General features: G+C 32.5%; 1 protein-coding gene across 1 annotated transcript; it reads right to left on the reverse strand.

Annotated features, from left to right (window-relative positions):
* Positions 1-274: 274 nt before the first annotated feature.
* Positions 275-5,818, reverse strand: LOC139857990 (probable ADP,ATP carrier protein At5g56450). Its single transcript, XM_071846841.1, has 2 exons — positions 5,228-5,818; positions 275-1,120 (listed from the first exon to the last, which is right to left on the reverse strand). Exons 1-2 carry the CDS (start codon positions 5,594-5,596, stop codon positions 473-475), a joined length of 1,017 nt encoding a protein of 338 aa, XP_071702942.1. The 5' UTR covers positions 5,597-5,818; the 3' UTR covers positions 275-472.
* Positions 5,819-23,571: the final 17,753 nt, after the last annotated feature.

The following is a 23,571-nucleotide window of genomic DNA, read 5'->3' on the forward strand; positions in this document are numbered from 1 at the left end:
CTTCTTAATAACAGACGGTGTTGAATGGTTTAACATTCAATACCAAATCATTCAAAGTTAGAACTATCTCTTAACCATTAAGCACCAAAAGTTTATTTAATATGCTCTTTAAATTATATCAAGAACATTTATTATATTTTTTTGGAATTAAACAACTATATTGTAGTTTTTATTCATGTCAAATGTTAACATGTTATTATTCAGAAGTAACTTCATACAAAACCTTTGAATCATTGAGCGCTAAATGTCTAAATCATTCGATTTTATCAAACACAAAATTCTTTCCTGTATATTTCAGTTTCAAAATCTATGTTTTATTCGGTAACAAAATCTCAATGTTGTTGTTGGTGCCATCTACAAAACAAGTCATCAAACTTGTATCACATGTATTAATTTCTTCACTATAATAATCCTCTACCCTAATCTTCTATCCTAATACTTATTTTGTTTTCTAATCAACAACATAATAACATCAAACATCATGTGTGTTATATCCACTCCAATCCATAAACTTCTTCACTTCATCATACAAAACCAAGATAGCTGCAGCACCTGTACTTCTAAACATATTCGAAAGGGCCCCACGATAAAACGACCCGAACCCCTCCGTTACATAAATCTTTCTCCAACAATCCAATGTGTTTTTATACACCGGTCGTTCATTTCCCGATTGCATCATCATTCGTCTTCTAACAGTATCCATTGGATACGACAACAACCCCGCTGATGTCGTCACACCTTGCGCTACAATCCATCGTTTCCATAACACAACGTCTGACGGTGCGTTTTTCGACATTTTTTCTTTTATCGTATCGAACCCACCGAAATAAAGTCCTCGATGAACCACCATACCTTGTAGTGAAGCCGGGAGGCCTTTGTAGACCCCACGAAAACCTTCTTTAGCCCAAACGCTTGTAAGAAAGTGACGGATGCCTTTAAATTGACGAGATTCGAATCGACCGAGATCTGCAGCGAGTCGAGTATGTGCGATATCGAGAGGGTAAATGATAACTAATGTTGTGCATCCGGCTGCAGATCCGGCTATGAAGTTTGATAACGGACCGGATAAGAATGTTAACTGTTGAGAGTTGCTGCTGCGCAAAATGCTTCTGTAAAGATCCTGCAAAACAAATATGAGAAAACGGGTTAAAGGCTGAACAAGTAGAAAATTGCCCAAAGTGTATTTTCAGACCATAAACCCTCATAGTTTTTTGTTCAAAAATTAATTATTGTTGATATAACTTATGTAACCAAATTTGTCATATATATATATATGTATATATATATATATATATATATATATATATATATATATATATATATATATATATATATATATATATATATATTGTCTGGAATAAAAGTGTTTCGGGCCAACCCAAGTGGTACTAAAATTACCGAAGGGAACCTGTTACACACGAACACACCCATTTAGCCGTTGGGAAACAATATTATACACATATATGTTAAACAAGTATTCATTTTTGAAACCAACATTCTCAATATACTAAGAAGCACAAAATTTCACATCCTTTGTGCTCAAAAGAGACCAAGATAACCACGGGGGTGGTAACAGAGTGGTTAGGACTTGGCGTCTCAAATATTATTAAAGCTTGGGGAGGTCTCAAGTTCGAAACCACTAAGCAACATAAACCCCTTCGTGGCCACGGAGGTTTACCCACGATGACTTCGGGCTGCTCGCAAAGCGTCGCCTAAAATAAGTCGACTCACAAAGCGAGTCGGAAACTAGGTAAATCCAAACAAAAGACCAAGACCAAAAGGTAGTAAGAAAAAAAAATGACGATTATTCCCACAAGTTTACCTCCAAAACTAGCAGGAATTACAATGAGTTGTTGCAACTAACTTAAGGAGGAGTTGGTGCTTTGAACTCATATCAAAAAAATTATCCAATTAGATTTTACAGTTACGAGATATAGATCTAACTTGTAACAAAGCTGATTATCAGATACGGTCATACGGAAAAAAACACAATTATTTTCAGACACATATCAGGAGTCGAGACACCTTAAAGACAGCAACATCAACACAACTCTATATCGTGAACCCCTCTTATCTTCACCCAATCTAACGAACCCATAACAATCAATCATGTCTATTATCTTCCTAAATTTTACTTAAATGTAATTCAGCTTTAAAAAAAGATCAATCAAGGTTGACCCAGGTTCCGACTTCAGACAATAGTTAAACCCAGAATGGTAACGAAGTTCATAATGACATTTACATGGTTACAGACCTTTATAGAATATATGCTACTTTCAGGTCTTCGTCATAAATGCACGCGGAAGGATGTCGGATGCCCTATTATATAATTAAGTAGTTATATATTGGTCTTGTTCATGATCTTCAATTTGTAAAATCGTCTATTAAACTAACTAGTGTGGTGTTATTTTATCCAGGGTTGAAAAAAGACGTGAGACGGAGTCGGTCAGGACCATGAAAGGTCGAGTAGGTCCAGATGGACGTTGACCAACGTGGACTTTTAAATAAAAATATATTAAATAAAGGTGTTTCAAACATAAATATTTTAAAAATAAATGATTTACAAATAAGATGACGTCGTGTTAGTTTAAATAATACATATATTTTTCATAATGTTTTCTAAATTGTAGTGTATTTACTAATTTATCTTTAAGGAATACTAAAAAATTCGGTGTTTTTGTCAGCTAATTTTTAAATACTGGGCTTTTCTTTTACACTAGAACAAGGCCAAACAAAAAGTCAACTTTTGACCGACTTTGACCTGACTTTTTAGCGTTGACCGACTAATTAGACGTTTTTGGTAGACACGGGACGAGCTAGTCACCAAACCGCCGTTTGCAACCATAATCTTATCATCTATTTTCTAGTCCCTATATGTCAGCTACTTAACAGGAGCCGTTTGTTTTTCCACGTGTGTACAAATGCCACAAACGAACAGTTTTAATACTACATGATTTCTAAAGGTAGTTTCATCTGGTATGTTATTTGCATTCACATTATCTACATATGTGCCCTGACGTTATAAGCATATATGATATATCACACGTGTTTTGAACGTTAGAGTACAAGTATCTTACCAAATTATGTTATCTACTAAAGAATTTGATAAAGAAATAGATAAACCCAATTAGCAGCATCTGTTTTCAAACTTTCATCCACACCCAAATACTAAAATAAAGATGCATAAGGTAAACATTTAAGAAGCAGCTGCATCAAAATAATAGTAGCATCAAAATTATAATAAATCATATGTCTAAGTAGTCTAAGTAAATCACAATATAATCTGATTCAACCAATTTTGCTACCAATTAATCCCTGATTAAGTAATGGTCACTCAACGCCTTGGTCTGCTTAACATTTCTATAAAACACTATTATCACATTAAAACTATTCTATAGATTCCACCACTACTGCAAAAAATAAAATTCCTCTTGAAGATTGTGGGGAAAAGTAAAAGAAAAATATTAAAAAGGCCATTCAAGTACGAATAATTATCTCCCTCGCGAATGGTATATTAATCTCACTTGCATATTCTATAAATTATAATATTTGCCAATCAATAAAAGTTCAATACACGTAGCATGTCGTTAAATCTTCCAAAAGTAAGTGTTCACCAATATCGCGAGTAACTCCATATGACGACAAAAACAAAACAGAACAATTTGTAGCCACACGAACCATGCAAACAAGAATCTCCATATAAAGCAACTATATAAAGTAATTTGATTCTTACATTAACAATAGCCATTCTTTCAGAAGCTAAACAAAAATCTTAGAAAAGGTTTGTCACCACAAACTGATTTTCATCTTGGTTCTATCGTACAATGTTGAAACATGCAAATTCTGCCGGCTTTCATATGCCAAAAACATAAACCATAATATAAAATTATGAATCCCAAAATATGCCCATTCCCACATACACATCAAACATCAACTCATATATTCATCAACCATACAAATCTCAATCATAAGACAATCACCCTTTCCTATGAGAACACCGACGTTAATGAACTACTTAAGTTTCTTGGTAGCAAACACAGTTTCCAACAATTATACTTATAGTTGAAAATCAAACTTTGAGCACAACCCAAATGCAATAAATGAATACATACACAATCAAATACAAGAATTTAAAAAAGGAGATACCTACAGCTCTAATTAACCATACATACAACTGCTATTAGTTCTTGACATGAAACTAGGTTTTCAACATTTATAAGTAAAAAAGTTCTAATTTTTAGCACGACCCAAATGCAACAAAATGAATACAGATACAATAAAAACAAGAATGCAAAAAAGGGGATACCTACAGCTCTATTCAACTGTACATATAACAACTATTAGTTCTTGACATGAAACTAGGTTTTCAAAGGTCAAATTTTGAGCACAACCCATTCATACTTAGAGTAAAAAAGGTCACATTTTTAGCACAATCCATATGCATGAAATAAATATTGAGCACAAAAAAATCATGACTTGGCAGAAAAGGGGATGAAAAAAAATACCTTTAGTGAAAAATCATTGAACTAAAGTTTCTTGGTAACAAACACAGTTTACAACAATTATACTTACAGTTGAAAAATCAAACTATGAGCACAACCCAAATGCAACAAATGCATACAGACACAATCAAACAAGAATCCAAAAAGGGGATACCTACAGTTCTATTCAACCATACATGTATACATATAACCACTATTAGTTCTTGACATGAAACTAGGTTTTCAAAATCAATACTTGTAGCAAAAAAGATCAAATTTTTAGCACAACCCAAATGCAACAAATTGATACAGATACATTCAAGAACAAGAAACCCAAAAAGGGGATACCTACAGCTCTATTCAACCACGCATATAACTACTATCAGTTTATGACATGAAAGAAAGTCTTCAAGATTAATACTGTACTCAGAGCAATAAAGGTCAATTTTTTAGCACAACCCAAATGCAACAAATAAATACAGATACAATCGAAAACAAGAATCCATAAAAGGGGATACCTACAGCTCTATTCAACCACACATACAACTACTACTGTATTAGTTCATGACATGATACTAGGTTTTCAAGATTCATACTTAGAGCAAAAAAGGTCAAATTTTGAGCACAACCCATTCATACTTAAAGTTAAAAAGGTCAACTTTTTAGCACAACCCATATGCAAAAACTAAATATTGAACACAAAAAAATCAAAACTTGGCAGAAAAGGGGATGGAATTTTTTTTTACCTTGAGTGAAAAATTGAGGGCAACAGAAGGATAATAACGAAGAACACTACTTCCATTACCTCTCCAAAGAGATAAAAGACCTTCATTTCTAACAGTATGAAGAATGCAATCAATCATACCATTAAACCTTCTATGTTTACCACCAACAATTGCAATATTACTTTCTTGTGTTTGTAATAAAAGTTTTGTTCTTTCAATTGGGGCTACAACTGTATGCACCATTCCACCCATTAATGCCCCTGCCATCAGATCTCGCGGGAAATTTGACTCCAATATTAATTTCAACATTCCTGATTTTTTGGTTTTTAATGATCCATTTTTATTTTTATGTATTAATCCTTCTTCTTCTTCTCCATTTTCTGCCACCATATCCACACAAGAATGAATACCTGATATTGGTGGTGTGTTAATTGAACTGCATATATAGATATAGATATATAGATATAGAAGATATAGATAAAGAAGATTTTGTTATTTGGGTCGAATCAGATTCGGGTTTGGAATGAAAGAAAGAAATATGATTTGATAAATTATTATTAGGGAATCGTTGAGTACAGGGATGGGCTTAGTTTCCTTTTTGGGTGACGGCTATGACTCATCTTCGCGTTTACCATTCATACCCACTTTTTCAAGATATCCATATTCCATTTTTTATTTAACAATTTTAATAGGGAGTAATGGATAAGTTGCGTCTATATCTATATTCATATCTATTTAATTTTTAAAATCTATATTTATATCATATCTATTTAAATATAATTCATCCATCCATATCCATATCCATATCCATATCCATTGAATTAAGCTGGCTTGAATTAAGCTGGCTATTGGGTGTCCGTTGTATGTTAAGTTTGTCTAAAAATATTTATATTATGAAATGAAATCATCAAAAAAAAAAAAAAAAATTTAACAGAGATGTGTAATATACGTAAAATATATGAATTTAGTACCATTAGCATAGTGATATCTTCACAATCTATATTTTCTATAACATTTTAATAGTTTATAGTAAGGATATTTAAATATAGGAGGTGATACTCACACACCAAAAATTAATCCATACACACTTTTTAGCATAAAATTTACAGTTATATCCCTAAATTTATCTAGGGAGTTGAACCTCCATAATTGAAAATTAAAGGTATAATAGTAAGTTTATGTGTATGGATTAATTCTTGGTATGTGAGTATCATCTCCCACTAAATATATATGCATATATTTAAGTAAATATTTATATATTTATATGTATATATGTATTTCGGGTGATAAATAGATATATCCATGAATGATAAATTGTCATCCATACCCGATCCACCAATTTTTCACATCATCAATATCCATATCCATTTGTCATCCGTTTAGATCATCCATATCCATCTAAATGGATCGGATCGGATGGATATCCATTGGATCGGACATCCATTGCCATCCCTAGCAGGAGGTGTGCATGGTTCAGGATAAACCGAAAACCGATTGGTAGGATCAAGAGGGAAGTAACCAATCGGGGGAAAGCGGGGGGAAGCAAAAACTTTTTTTTTTCATTTTTTGAAAAAACTTTGTTCACGAACATTATAGATGGGATGAAAATATGAACATTTAGTAGAGACACTTTGTGATAAATGTTTTTATTTTGGCGGAAAAATGCTCGAAGAAGTAATATATAACAATTATCGTGTTTTTCGAGCGTATGTTGAGGTTTTAGCTATTGGGGTTTAGATATTAGGGTTTATAGGGTTTAGATATTAGGGTTTAGAAATTTAGGGTTTAGGGTTTAGATTTAGGATTTAGATTGAGTTTTTAACACGAACGGTTTAGAGTTTAGGGTTTAGGATTTAGGGTTTGGTGTTTTGGGTTTATTCCATAAACCCAAAACACCAAACCCTAAACCCTAAACTCTAAATCGGGCTAAATTTTACTTCTCAAAACATGAAGAAGAAAAAAAACGTTCATATTCTTCACGAACAATATTATCTTGAATGTTATTTTTGTTGATCGTTTTTCCGCCTAAATAATAACATTCATCACGAAGTGTCTCTTCTAAATGTTCATATTTTTGCGTGATCTTAATGCCGGAAAAAAAATCCAAAAAAAAGGAAAAAAAAAAATTGCTTCCCCCCGCTTCCCCGATTGGTTACTTCCCCATTGATCCTGCCCCTATATATATATATATATATATATATATATATATATATATATATATATATATATATATATATATATATATATATATATATATATATATATATATATATATATATATATTGTAGCTCATGTGGTAGTGGTCTGCCTCTCTTAGCGAGAGGTCAGGAGTTCGACTCCCGTGGGGTGCAGCATTGAACACAATATTGCCCCTTTACCCTTGAATTTCACCCAAGGGTGCCTTTCGCACAACGCGTTGCGGGGAGAGATAATAAAAGATTACAATGGCTTAATAAGCCAATTATCCCAACGCATTACAATTTTTCATCTATTACAAAGCCAGTTAAATGAAAAACTACAAATCGAGTCAAATAGACAATCCTTTTTTAACGCTCGAGAACCAAACAAAACGTTATTTCGATTTGTCCAAAGGCGCCAAAGGTAAGATGTCATAATCACATAGAACTTGGTCTTCACGTCAGAATTAGCTTGCCATGCTTGAAACCAATCGAACCAATGAGACCATGAATCGAAATCGCGAACAAAATTATCATTAATCCACGTCTTTATCTTTTTCCACAAGTCACGGGCCAATACACATTCAAAAAGCACATGATTCAGCGATTCTACTTGGCAATTGCAAACAATACAACCGATCACATTTATATCCATCCCATGAGCCGAAATATTAAGCCGAGTTGGTAACCTGTCTCACGCTACTCTCCATAAGAAACGTTCAATTTTCGAGGCACTTACTTAAACCATATGAACTTGACATCCGTAATTGAAAGCATAATGGTATCCAAGCACTTTCGCGTACTGCTAACGTTGAAGATACCATCCTCCAAAATGCACCACTTCCAGCTATCATCAATAGAATTAAAAGTAGTAGGATAACCTATTTCTGAGACTAGTTGCTGAAGAGCCGTCTCATTCCGAGAACCATTATCAGTTCTGCGCCAATCCCAACTCCAGTTTCCTCCTATGAGCCGCTCGGACAAAATGAAAGGACCGGTCCTAATCCACCCGAACGAAGTCTTCGACAGTTGGTCCCATTGCGATGATTGACTCCAAATAATATCTTTAATATGAGTTAATGCACAGCGGAAGACTTAATTCGTACCTGAGAATAACATGCTTTAAAACGTCAACATAAAGTTGGTGAGATATATAGGTTTGATGCTAGCAGCGTAATAACTATGGACCACAAGATTTCATATAGATAAACATAATACACTCGCAAGTGTATGAAAAAGTAGTTGAGCACTTGGTAACCATACTTAACACTTAAATCATCGCAGCATATTCTTAAATATTCTCTACACCGTACCAAGTGTAGTATACAGAAACGAATTACTGTGCAACCGTTGAAAACTGGTCGTCCAGCCCGGTTGGGGTTGTCAGGCCCGATAGATCTATCAACAGGATTCGCGTTTACATTCCTCATGTAAATATTAGCTACCAAGTATAAAGAAATATGCCATGGTACAACTCAACATAGAATTTATTTTTGATCACTTGTGTCCATAACGTAAATCATAAAATGCATGTATTCTCATCCCAAAATGTTTAGAGTTTAAAGAGGGACTATATACTCACCAACTGTATTTTGTAGTAAAAATACATATAACATCATTGAACAAATGTAAGGTTGGCCTCGGATTCACGAACCTATATAATTTGTATATTTGTCAATATACATAGTTGTAGTCGAACAAATATATTTGTATTTACTATTAGTGATTTTAACTTTTATATTATTAACTTATATATTTATATATATATATATATTTAATTATTTCATTAAGTGTATTCTTTTTGTATATAAAAAGCATTAGTATGGTTAAGTTATGTATGTTAAATATATTTATGTATATATATATATATATATATATATATATATATATATATATATATATATATATATATATATATATATATATATATATATATATATATATATCATTTGTTTGTCAAAACTAGTAATTGTAATAATACTTAAATTAATATTTGTAATGATAAAATAATAATACCTGTTATAGAAATAATAACGTTTGTGAAACCTAATATAGTCTCAAAATGGTAATATTAATAATAATCCTAATTCTAATATTAATAATAATATTAATGTTAAAGATAATACTTATAATAATATTAATAACAGTAGTTTTTAATAAAAATGTAAAGTTTACTAATTAAGATAATAAAAAATAATAATTTTGATAATAATACCTAATACTTACAATTAACAATCTACTTACTAATACTACTAATGGTAATAATATTATTAATAATAATATTAATCACAATAATAGAATTTATAATTATAATTGATTACTAATACTTATAATAATAATAATAATAATAATAATAATAATAATAATAATAATAATAATAATAATAATAATAATAATAGCTAATAATTTTTAACTAATATTAATAACAACTATAATAATTCTAATAACAATTATGATAATAATAATCACTAATAATAAAAATAATAATAATAATAATAATAATTTTTAGAACATAGAACTACCTCATAAAGGGTTTAAAAAAATAGTTAGCACCAGCAAGACTCGAACCCGTGACCTCCCTATTCTCCTATACACACCCTGACCATCCAGCTATTCTCTACTTTCTGATTTAATCTACCCGCTTTATTATATAACCCGTATGTATCTGTTTCCAACTCCTTTGGCCCAATACAAAATTCATAAGCCCATGTATTTCTAACCCCACTAGATGTGTGATCCATCAACGGTTTAATTGGCCAAATAGCAGAATAATCAAATTCATTGGTAAACCTCATAATCGTGTATCAAGTGTAGGTGGGGTTTGTCATTCCCGAACAAAAAAAAAATGTTGCCATCCTCCAATACCTCATCGTCGGTCATCATCCATTTAATCGAAGTCTTTATCACCTTTATAATAGCCATCGTTGTCATTGTTTTTTTTTTATTTTGTTTCGTCATTATTACCAAAACAAGTTGAAGTAGCAGCGACAGTTACATAAAGAGGAAAAAGGAAATTAACGGGGGTGATTCGTTTAATGCCAGAAAATAAAAACAGAAGCACAGTATTAGAAAGAAGGTTTCGTTTGATTCTGTTGGGTGTTTATCAAAGAATAAGAGAACAGTATGTGAGTTTGGTTGAATTCACAATCGTAACATATGTAGAAGTAGTCGTTAGTAATGATGGTTTGATGGTTACGGTGGTTGTGAGGTTGAGTGTCTTGATGGAGGTGATAGGATGGTTGTGCATACAGGAGTAGAAAACAGTTCGTCTGGCGGTACCAAAGTGACAATTGTTATGGTTGGTCTCGACTTGATTTAATACAGAAACATAGCTGCAGTTAGCAGTAGACAATCGAGTATGAGTGTTGCCGATGGTTTATGGTGGCAGGTGGAAGAGTGATAATCGGTGGAGGAGAGAGAGAATAGAGAGAGTAGTTCGATGGTTTGTGTTACGTTTGCAGAAAGAGAAGGAGTGAGATAGAGAGAGGAGGTGTAGGGTTCTTGGTGGTGACCGAATAAGATGGTAAGTGTATTGATGGTTTTAACATTTTGGTGGGTTTATGGAGGATTGTAACCGGAGAATGGTGGTTCACAAGGATATGGTGTCGTGGAGTTGTTTGAAGTGGTAGTCGAAAGTTTCAAGTGAAGGTGGCGGTTTAAATGACATGGTGGTGGTAAAGTGTTTTAAGTGGTGGTTTCCGTTGGTTTGCAAGGTAGAGTGGGTTGTGGTGACGGAGGTTCCCGGTGGTTAAAGGTAGAGGATGGTTTGAAGAAGAAGCAAGATAAAATTATGTTGATGGTGGTGATACATCTATCTCACTATGATACATACATATATATATAAAAAATATTATATAATATAGTAATAATTAGGTGATCATAGATTAATTAAACGTGCCAAATTTTCATAATAATAAAACATTCTTAGCTGTCATACAATTACCTTAAGGCACCGACAGTTTGCACGGGTACTATCTCGTGTTCATTGCTAAACAGTTAGCGAATAAAAGTGTCCCTAAAAATTCCAAATTTTTAGGTTAACTATATTTAATTATTTCACTCATTAAATGCTTGAAACCTGATTAATAATGTTCGTTAATTATTCATTTTCTGTACCAATTAATATATACCGAGTACTAATATTTAATCTACAACGATAAAAATATATTTTTATCAAACCTTAAATCTTCGTAATCAAATTATAGACTAACTTTTATTTAAAATCTTTATGAACTCGTTTTAGATCTATATGATCACTAATGAAATGTAACCGAGTATTACAATTAATTAATAATTATATTCAATAAATTCTATATTTCATAATATTATTATATATTCATATATTTAAATATATATGTACCTATTTACAAATAATGGTTCGTGAATCGTCGAGGATGGTCGATAGTCAATTGACTATATGAAACAGTTCAAACTTTCTAGACTCCACATTACAGATTTTGCTTATCGTGTCGGAAACATATAAAGATTAAGGTTTAAATTTGGTCAAAAATTTCCGGGTCATTACAGTACCTACCCGTTAAAGAAATTTCGTCCCCGAAATTTGATAGAGGTTGTCATGGATAACAATAGGAATGTTTTCATGACAAATATGAGGTAATAATGGAGTTTTATCATTATTGAGAGATATAGATAAAACGATTCGATCATGTGAAGCGTACGAGTGAAGTTATTACAAAAGAGTGAAATGAGTGAATAAATATATTCGTTTCAACCGACGTCGTATTTAAGGGATTTAAAGAAAATCTTACGTAATAAGATTTGGTTCTTCGGCGATCAGGATCTTCTTTGATTTAATACGCCAATCTGTTTCGATTTCTCTGTCGGATATTTCACTATAAATCCACCTCATTCCCTTCCTTACTTCCATACCTCACATCTTCTATCTTTTCTCCCTCAATTCATACCTTAAAGTATTCTTTAAAATGCCCATCCTGTTCTGATTCTTGTTATACTTCTAACTTTCATATCTTTCATTCTTCTCTTTCATCTACCGCCAGAAGATTCTATTCACTTCTATCATTTCCTCGGAATTATAATGTTTTTAATTCTCCCGTGTCTTTGTATTGCAATACGTATTGATATACACGGTTTGTAAATCCTGGGTGGTTGTTTGGGTTTTATATCCTTCATTATTTCTCGGAGCTTCATGCTTTCGTTTTCTCTTCCCGACTTCGAGTCAAGCGAGTAATAGTCTGGAATTCGTAGGTAAAGAAATTCGGAATGAACATAGCTAATGTTCTCAGAAAGAAATAGTAACGGCACGATTTTTGGTTTGTCAAATTACCAGAATATCCTGGAAAAGACTGAATCATCAAGAAAAATTTTCTTGATATTTTTTTTTTTAGAATTTAGATAGAATATAAGAGTCGTGTAACATGACACATGATAATGGTACTGTGAATCATCACATTCCATTAGAAACTCAACATGACTTACTGTAATATAATGACGTTGATCAAGTGTCATTATATTATACTAATTCATGCATCAGTTCCCAACACTACTTCATAACATTCATATTTTAAACTCGAAGGTTTCAGAATTTAGAAACTAACACAGTTTCTTTTATGTTGTAGTACAGATAGAGCGGAGAGATAATTAATATCGGACGAGAGTATTTTGAAGATATCTTCAGAAGTATTGAAGATATTTTCAATGAAAGATACGATAATATCTTGAAATTTCTAATATCGAAGGATGATGATGAAGATTTACCCGTAAGGGTTTAGATTCAGAAGCAAGGTGTTCACTAAAGATTTCATTAGATACAGAATCATCTGGATTCTTTGAATATAGGGTTTGATCCTTGTATTTGTTTTTTGTTTCCTTCATGGTGTGCTCAATTCGATTTTCAGTACCAAATTTTCTATCGAGCATTCCTAACACTTCCTTCTTTATTATCATCAACTTTTGGCCATTAAGACCATCTACAACATGCTGCTTCGTCAGCATTTTCAAAGTTTACGGATCAGGGTCATCGGTTATCAAACCGAGGTGGTTTCAGAAAAATTGTGTTTTTAGATGATTAAACGATGATGGTAATATGGTGGAATATAAAAGGTTCTCCAGTAACGATGGCGAAAGGATTACGTATATATATCGAGGTTATAATAAAACTAGTCTTACTGAGAAGTTGAAGTTAACTTGCTGAAGCTGTGACAAAATTGGTTACTTTGAAAAGGAATCGTAAGGTTGTTTTTGATAATAACTGGTAGAGAATTCAACGCGGTTACGGGTTAAACTATGACTTTGGGTTCGAGAGTTTTTCAGGTGCATAAATCTTTTCTTCCGTAGATGAAGTGCGGTTAGTTAAATTTCTCGATCAAGGTGTTTTCAAGAATCATGATAGGTTTGAACGCAGATTGTAATTGTCGAGGTACAAATGAGGTTTAAGATGAAATCAAGTGGCAAACTTGAAGAATCGTTTAGTTTCATATGTTATAATCAATATTTTAATTCATTTTAATTGTCCAAAGTTAGCAGTCCAATAGTCCAATTGTCCAATAGTTCGTATATAGTTTAATATATAATATTTGAATTAATTAATACGTATCGTGACCCGTGTACCGGTCTCAGTATTGATCACAACTCAAACCATATATATATTTTGGAATCAACCTTAACCCTGTATAGCCAACTCCAACATTCACATATAGAGTGTCTATGGTTGTTCCGAAATATATATATAGATGGGTCGATATGATAGGTCGAAACCTTGTATACGTGTCCCGTTATTTAAAGTGCGTAAAAGTAAATAACAGGAATTAAATGACGATAAATAAAATTGCGAGAATGTAAATTGCGATAAATAAAATGTAACCAGTTAGCTAGGAACAGTTAGCGTGGAATCTTAACAAAGTTCATCATAGTTAATTTGTTTGTTTCTAACACATTTTATTTTGTCCAAAGTTTTCTTCATTATGCCACTTGTTGGATTCTGATAGATCAAAATCCAAATATGTAATATGAATGGAAATGGTTGTTCTGTGGTGAACGGATACGTATATCGGTGGTTGTAAGTAAGATAGTAAATGACCGTTGAATCAGATTTGAAGAATGTACGGTGAATCTTATTAATGTGAAATCTAAATATTCCTCGAGTATTACCTACCCGTTAAAATATTTTTCAACATTAACAGTTTGTACGAAAGAATTTTAAATTACAATCTTTATGAAAATATACTTGCATGTATATTTTCTTCGGATGTAATTATGGATTTAATGAGTCAATAAGATATTAAACTCATTTGATTTATCGCTAATAATAGATTACATAATCTCTAAAACATTAGAGATTACATAATCGTCATGTCGAACGAAGATAAATGAGACAGAACGATACGAAAAGCAAAGATAATCGATGTAGAACGATAGAATGAAGATCATACTCAAAATACAGATAGTGATATTGAGGTATGTGAGGTTGGTATCCAAAGTACAGATTGTGATGTTGAGGTTTATGACGCGGTTGTGGTTGTTGGTGGTGGTAATGATGCGGTTGGTGTTGATAATGGTGATGTCGTCGATGCTGGTGATGTTGCTGGTACCGAAGCTTGCGATATTGATGTTACTGGCGGTACTGGTTATGCTGCCGGTGCTGCTGCTGATGTTTGTAACCTTTGCACCACGTTTTCCAAAGCCGTCACACGAGCGCGAAGTTCATTAACTTCTGCTAGTACACCGGGATGATTGGCGGTTGGAGTGAGCGAATGAACAAGATTCGAAATATGGGATATTATATAATCGTGATGAGATACTCTAGAAATGAGAGAGAAGATGGTTGCTCGAACAGGTTCGCCGGTAAGTGCTTCAGGTTCATTGCCAATAGGGCAATTCGGTGGGTGGAATTGATCTTCGATGTGGAATGATTTTCGGATATCAGATGATATTCTAGCTATATAGAATATCTATATATATAATACTAAAGATTTCGTAGACTACAGAGGAACCTACGGCATATGTCAGGCAAGTCTACAGGTGCGCTAAGATATAAATTTTTGTCTATACACTATCAATGCAATGAATGCAGTATGACGTGTCTAGACTTATGAATGATAAGCAGGCAATTCCCTAAGGATGATAAGTAGATGATTTCCGACTAGATATGATAAGCAAAACTTTTGACATGAAAACACGGTCAAAGTCCAGACTCATTAATGTATCCTAACAACTACTAGTCAGACACACTAATGCAAGACCTGGTTCGCTAAGACCACCGCTCTGATACCAACTGAAAGGACCGGTCCTAATCCACCCGAACGAAGTCTTCGACAGTTGGTCCCATTGCGATGATCGACTCCAAATAATATCTTTAATATGAGTTAATGCACAGCGGAAGACTTAATTCGTACCTGAGAATAACATGCTTTAAAACATCAACATAAAGTTGGTGAGATATATAGGTTTGATGCTAGCAGCGTAATAACTATGGACCACAAGATTTCATATAGATAAACATAATACACTCGCAAGTGTATGAAAAAGTAGTTGAGCACTTGGTAACCATACTTAACATTTAAATCGTCGCAGCATATTCTTAAATATTCGCTACACCGTACCAAGTGTAGCATACATAAATGAAGTACTGTGCAACCGTTGAAAACTGGTCGTCCAGCCCGGTTGGGGTTGTCAGGCCCGATAGATCTATCAACTGGATTCGCGTTTACATTCCTCATGTAAATATTAGCTACCAAGTATAAAGAAATATGTCATGGTACAATTCAACATAGAATTTATTTTTGATCACTTGTGTCCATAACGTAAATCATAAAATGCATGTATTCTCATCTCAAAATATTTAGAGTTTAAAGAGGGACTATATACTCACCTTACTGTATTTTGTAGTAAAAATACATATAACATCATTGAACAAGTGTAAGGTTGGCCTCGGATTCACGAACCTATATCATTTGTATATTTGTCAATATACATAGTTGTAGTCGAACAAATATATTTGTATTTACTATTAGTGATTTTAACTTTTATATTATTAACTTATATATATATATATATATATATATATATATATATATATATATATATATATATATATATATATATATATATATATATATATATATATATTTCATTATTTCATTAAGTGTATTCTTTTTGTATATAAAAAGCATTAGTATGGTTAAGTTATGTATGTTAAATATATTTATGTATATATATATATATATATATATATATATATATATATCATTTGTTTGTCAAAACTAGTAATTGTAATAATACTTAAATTAATATTTGTAATGATAAAATAATAATACCTGTTATAGAAATAATAACGTTTGTGAAACCTAATATAGTCTTAAAATGGTAATATTAATAATAATCCTAATTCTAATATTAATAATAATATTAATGTTAAAGATAATACTTATAATAATATTAATAACAGTAGTTTTTAATAAAAATGTAAAGTTTACTAATTAAGATAATAAAAAAATAATAATTTTGATAATAATACCTAATACTTACAATTAACAATCTACTTACTAATACTACTAATGGTAATAATATTATTAATAATAATATTAATAATAATATTAATCACAATAATAGAATTTATAATTATAATTGGTTACTAATACTTATAATAATAATAATAATAATAATAATAATAATAATAATAATAGCTAATAATTTTTAACTAATATTAATAACAACTATAATAATTCTAATAACAATTATGATAATAATAATCACTAATAATAACAATAATAATAATAATAATAATTTTTAGAACATAGAACTACCTCATAAAGGGTTTAAAAAAATAGTTAGCACCCGCAAGACTCGAACACGTGACCTCCCTATTCTCCTATACACACCCTGACCATCCAGCTATTCTCTACTTTCTGATTTAATCTACCCGCTTTATTATATAACCCGTATGTATCTGTTTCCAACTCCTTTGGCCCAATACAAAATTTATAAGCCCATGTATTTCTAACCCCACTAGATGTGTGATCCATCAACGGTTTAATTGGCTAAATAGCAGAATAATCAAATTCATTGATAAACCTCATAATCGTGTATCAATTGTAGGTGGGGTTTGTCATTCCCGAACAAAAAAAAAAAATGTTGCCATCCTCCAATACCTCATCATCGGTCATCATCCATTTAATCCAAGTCTTTATCACCTTTATAACAGCCATCGTTGTCATTGTTTTTTTTTTTTTTGCTTCGTCATTATTACCAAAACAAGTTGAAGTAGCAGCGACAGTTACATAAAGAGGAAAAAGGAAATTAACGGGGGTGATTCGTTTAATGCCAGAAAATAAAAACAGAAGCACAGTATTAGAAAGAAGGTTTCGTTTGATTCTGTTGGGTGTTTATCAAAGAATAAGAGAACAGTATGTGAGTTTGGTTGAATTCACAATCGTAACATATGTAGAAGTAGTCGTTAGTAATGATGGTTTGATGGTTACGGTGGTTGTGAGGTTGAGTGTCTTGATGGAGGTGATAGGATGGTTGTGCATACACGAGTAGAAAACAGTTCGTCTGGCGGTACCAAAGTGACAATTGTTATGGTTGGTCTCGACTTGATTTAAAACAGAAACATAGCTGCAGTTAGCAGTAGACAATCGAGTATGAGTGTTGCCGATGGTTTATGGTGGCAGGTGGAAGAGTGATAATCGGTGGAGGAGAGAGAGAATAGAGAGAGTAGTTCGATGGTTTGTGTTACGTTTGCAGAGAGAGAAGGAGTGAGATAGAGAGAGGAGGTGTAGGGTTCTTGGTGGTGACCGAATAAGATGGTAAGTGTATTGATGGTTTTAACATTTTGGTGGGTTTATGGAGGATTGTAACCGGAGAATGGTGGTTCACAAGGATATGGTGTCGTGGAGTTGTTTGAAGTGGTAGTCGAAAGTTTCAAGTGAAGGTGGCGGTTTAAATGACATGGTGGTGGTAAAGTGTTTTAAGTGGTGGTTTCCGTTGGTTTCCAAGGTGTAGTGGGTTGTGGTGACGGAGGTTCCCGGTGGTTAAAGGTAGAGGATGGTTTGAAGAAGAAGCAAGATAAAATTATGTTGATGGTGGTGATACATCTATCTCACTATGATACATACATATATATAAAAAAAATATTATATAATATAGTAATAATTAGGTGATCATAGATTAATTAAACGTGCCAAATTTTCATAATAATAAAACATTCTTAGCTGTCATACAATTACCTTAAGGCACCGACAGTTTGCACGGGTACTATCTCGTGTTCATTGCTAAACAGTTAGCGTATAAAAGTGTCCCTAAAAATCCCAAATTTTTAGGTTAACTATATTTAATTATTTCACTCATTAAATGCTTGAAACCTGATTAATAATGTTCGTTAATTATTCATTTTCTGTACCAATTAATATATACTGAGTACTAATATTTAATCTACAACGATAAAAATATATTTTTATCAAACCTTAAATCTTCGTAATCAAATTATAGACTAACTTTTATTTAAAATCTTTATGAACTCGTTTTAGATCTATATGATCACTAATGAAATGTAACCGAGTATTACAATTAATTAATAATTATATTCAATAAATTCTATATTTCATAATATTATTATATATTCATATATTTAAATATATATATGTACCTATTTACAAATAATGGTTCGTGAATCGTCGAGGATGGTCGATAGTCAATTGACTATATGAAACAGTTCAAACTTTCTAGACTCCACATTACAGATTTTGCTTATCGTGTCGGAAACATATAAAGATTAAGGTTTAAATTTGGTCGAAAATTTCCGGGTCATTACACAAAACACAATCTGGGTAGACGTCGAGATGAAACAACCTGCTATACTTGGCACATAAAGAGCCGTCACCCCTCCAATTGTCCTTCCAAAATCTAATAGACGATCTGTTTCCAATTTTTGCCCTTAACGTGTTAATAGGAATAAGGCCATCGCTTTTGGATTTTAGAAACAGTTTGACGATGGATAGCCATGTTGATGTACCATTCGAAAAACATCCATCAAGACCACCTTTTTGACCATAAATGGCACAAATTACCTTACACCAATTTGAATCTTCGGATGAAACAAATCTCCACACCCATGTAAAGAGGAGACCAAAATTGAATGCACGAACGCTACCCACATTCAAACAGCCATGATCAATATAAGCTAAAATTTGATTCCAACTAATCCAATGAATTTTCTTTATATCCGAGGTCGAACCCCCAAAAAATCCCGCTCTGAACCTTTCAATTTCGATGAAAATAGATTCCGGGCATTTGAAGAGAGAAAGGTAGTAAATACCTAATGCGCCCAAAACCGATCGTATGGTGGTTAACCGGCCTCCGATCGATAACATATTTGCTTTCCACTTGGACAACTTCTTTTTGTAACGATCTATTAATGATATCCAATGAGCTAAACGGTTCATCGACCACCCATAGGAAGACCAAGATACAAAAATGGAAAAGTCCCTTTCGAGCATTCGGCGAGCGAAACGAACTCATCGAGTTCCAAACTTGAAACGCCCAAACAAAAAAGTGAGGATTTAGATACGTTAATAGTCAAGCCGGATCAAGAGTAAAACGCGTCAAAGGAGTGAATCATACACACAAGGTCAGCTCTACTCCACTTAGAAACAAATTAATGGCATCGTCCGCGTAAAACAAAGGAGAAATCATGACAGTACCCGAAGCAATCGAGGCACCTGATAACCGACCTGATGCAATTTCACATTTAATACATAAGTTTAATCCCTCCATTACAATGAGAAAACGGGACGGACTCAATGGATCTCCTTGTCTCAATCCGCGTTTAATAAAAACTCTTTTGTAGGACTCCCGTTAATAAGTATCGATGTATGTGCCGAATAAAGACACATTCGGATCCAAGATCTCTACTTCGTTCCAAAACCCAACAATCCAAGCATATAATCTAAAAAGTCCCAACGCACTGAATCATAAGCCTTCTCGAAATCAATCTTAAAAATCATAAGCTTTTATTTCGTTTATTTATACCATCATATAGTCTCGTTAAGGATTAACAACCCATCTAAAGTCTGTCAGTTCTCAATGAAAGTCGTTTGTTCGTGCCCAATAACCTTATCAATAACTTTCGCCAATCTAGAAGTAAGTATTATTGTGATGATCTTATAAGTAGCGCTAATGAGAGAAATATGCCGATAATCTTTTATGAAAGACGGGTTGGAAAGCTTCGGAATAAAAGTAATGAAAGCCGAACCTACACCTTTTATGCATCTCATTGTCTTTAAATGCCTTCGTGATACAGTCCACGAATTCAGCTTTCAATATGTTCCGAAATTTCTTAAAAAACGCCAAAGTAAACCCGTCAGGTCCGGGTGCTTTATTACTCCCACAATCCCAAACCGCATCCCTTATCTCGTCCTCCAAAATACCTTCTTTATGACCACAAAGATCATAATCTGTAAGTGGACTTATAGCAGCAGTGTTGCAAATCTCCCGAGATCTCCCCGAGATCTCCCCCGAGATCTCGTTTTTAGAAGGCAACCGAGAAGAGATGTTCATCTCCCGAGATTTCTCGGTCAACGGGGTCAAACCTAGTCAAAGTCACTATTTCTCGGATTTTCTTGCTAATTTGTAAGATTTTCTTGTAAAATTCGTAATTTCTAAGATTTTTTCGCTCATTTCTCGGATATTTTTGTAAAATCTCATAAAAACGTATATAAATATACATATATTTATGTTTTTATATATATTTTTATTAAAAAAATATAAAGTCAACGTAAGTCAACGTCCGAGATCTCTCCGAGATTATTCCGAGATGCCGAGATCTCCCTAAAAAGGTCCAAACGAGATCTCCTCAAGATCCAAATTCTCCAACCTTGAACCCAGGATTCGAAAACACTGACGTAGGATTCGAAAATTTCTCCTTATAGATTCAAAGAATGCATTTTAATGCATTTTTGATTACCACAGGTTTCGTTATCCAATCTCCATTAATGTTAATACCATTAATCATCTGCGTTTTACGTCTTTGTTTAAGAAGACAATGAAAGTATTGCAAATTCTCATCCTCTTCCACATCCCATTTTACGTGTGCCTTTTGAATTAAATTCACAGATTTAACATGTTCAATTTAGGAAAAGTATATGAATGGATTCGGTTATAAAAAATATTTTCATCGGTATAACTTTCGTCATATATTATATAACACAAACAAATACTTATTTAAAGTCAAAGTTATATTAAAAAAACTAAAAAAAATAATAATTTTGGGACGCAGAGAGTTGAACCTTAGCATTACTAATTTATGGAACCCTAAATTTAAAATACATCGATATTTTCACATTTATAATTGATAAATTCACTATAAGTATGCATTAAGTATTTATCAAGTACAACTATATTTAATGCACAGTTTGTAGTTGATTTATCAAATTTGTTTGTAAAAATATTACGATCCAAATTCAAAATCTAGTTTTCATTGTTATACAAAAGTTCAAGAGTTTATGAAAAAAATTTATAAAAAATAAGCTACTTGATAGCTTCGAAAAATAAGGTAGGGATTTATAAAATGTAATATTATATTAATCGAGTCAACAACAAGCGTCTGTTTAATATCGATTTAACTGTCGCTTAGAGCCTAAATTGAACTTCAGACTGGTTTAAAACCTATGAAAATTTGATTCTGCCATTTTCATGGCGTCACACTTTTTTTTCTCTCTTCTATTTTAACCTACTTATTAGTGGAGGTCCATTCGGAAGCAATCTCTCTATCCATAGAACATTGAGAGGAATGACTTTCTCTACTCTTGTGATGTTGCACTCTCGGTAGAGAAATGACTTCTTTTTATTCTAGGATAGAGGAATGATTGTCTACATCTTTTTATTTAGTAGGAGTTTACATATTTAAGTTGCAACTACTTTATTAAACACTTACTTATATAAGGACGAAGTTTAATGGGGGTAGGGAGGGGATTTGGCCCCTCCAACAAAAATGCAATTTGTAGTCATTTGAGTTACGAGTGTCTGGTCTTTTGAACTAACTAAGTTCGAAGTCCATATGAAAAAGACATGATGTAAACGGTGACAGCTCGCAGATTCAGCAAGTCTTCACCATTTTGGTCATATCTTTTTCATACGGACTCCGTTTTAGTTGATTTAAAATGGTTCGTAACTCAAAGAGTTTTTATATTCTTTATATTCATATTAATATATTTTTGGTCTTTTAATTTAAATATAATAGAAAGTAGTGATTCTGGTCTTTTTAATGAACAAGTTCAACCTCTAATTATATAGTATGAAGTATAGTGATCTCAACCCCTCCGATAAACAAGTTCAAGCATTGTCACTGCACTTAAAATAAGTTACACTTTTCAATTTGAAATATAAACTTATGTCACTAATTATACATATACCTAATAGACAAAAGTTATGAATAGTAACTACGGGTATTTTTGACTTTTCACCTTTTTTTCCCCTTAAATTTTAACTAAATTTCATTTCACCAACAAAGTCCCCCAAACTTTTGTCAAAAATTCAAATCCACCCAAATATTCAACGAGTCATATCTTCTTGCTTGCAACGAGTTAAATTTTTCCGACACCATCGTTAAACTCGAAATAATTTTAGGAACACAATGTGACTAACTATACGCAATACGGACGCTTTTTTAAAAAACGCTAAATATTTGGGTTACTTTTCATACACGTTGATTTTGCGTTAGATTTTTAAAAGTCGACAATTTAATAGCGAAACGCGGAGATGCACATATATTGTTAATTTAAAATAACATTTAAATCTTTCACGGGTTATACATTTTAGTTCGACTCGAGTTGCGCTCCAACGACATCATCGTTAGCCACAAAATAATTTTACAAACTAAACGCAATAAAATACATTGAAAACCGAACACCCGGCGCGAAACGATGGTTCTAAAACTAGTTTTAGCTATAAGCTTTGAACTTTAGTTACTAGCTAGTTTTGTTAGAGGTATATGTAGTCATAAATTTATTCAACTATTTAGAAATGACTTTGATAATCAAGATTTTTATAATGGGGTATATGAAATGAACTTTAGGGAAAGTTTTTAAAAAGTTAAAATTCTAAAAACATAACTGACGTATGTTAGATGGCTTCAATCCCATCAAATAAATTAAGCTTACAAGTTACACCTACTATTTTTTTACATCTAAATTACTTAGGTTCGTACCTAATGTT

Source organism: Rutidosis leptorrhynchoides, chromosome 7, assembly GCF_046630445.1.
Source record: "Rutidosis leptorrhynchoides isolate AG116_Rl617_1_P2 chromosome 7, CSIRO_AGI_Rlap_v1, whole genome shotgun sequence".
NCBI classification, from domain to species: domain Eukaryota; kingdom Viridiplantae; phylum Streptophyta; class Magnoliopsida; order Asterales; family Asteraceae; genus Rutidosis; species Rutidosis leptorrhynchoides.

Coding starts and splice junctions, on each gene's coding strand:
- LOC139857990 (XM_071846841.1), bottom strand. CDS start 5,596: ATGGTGGCAGAAAATGGAGAAGAAGAAGAAGGATTAATACATAAAAAT. Junction 1,121..5,227: donor CCCTCAATTTTTCACTCAAG/GTAAAAAAAAAT, acceptor TTTGTTTTGCAG/GATCTTTACAGAAGCATTTT.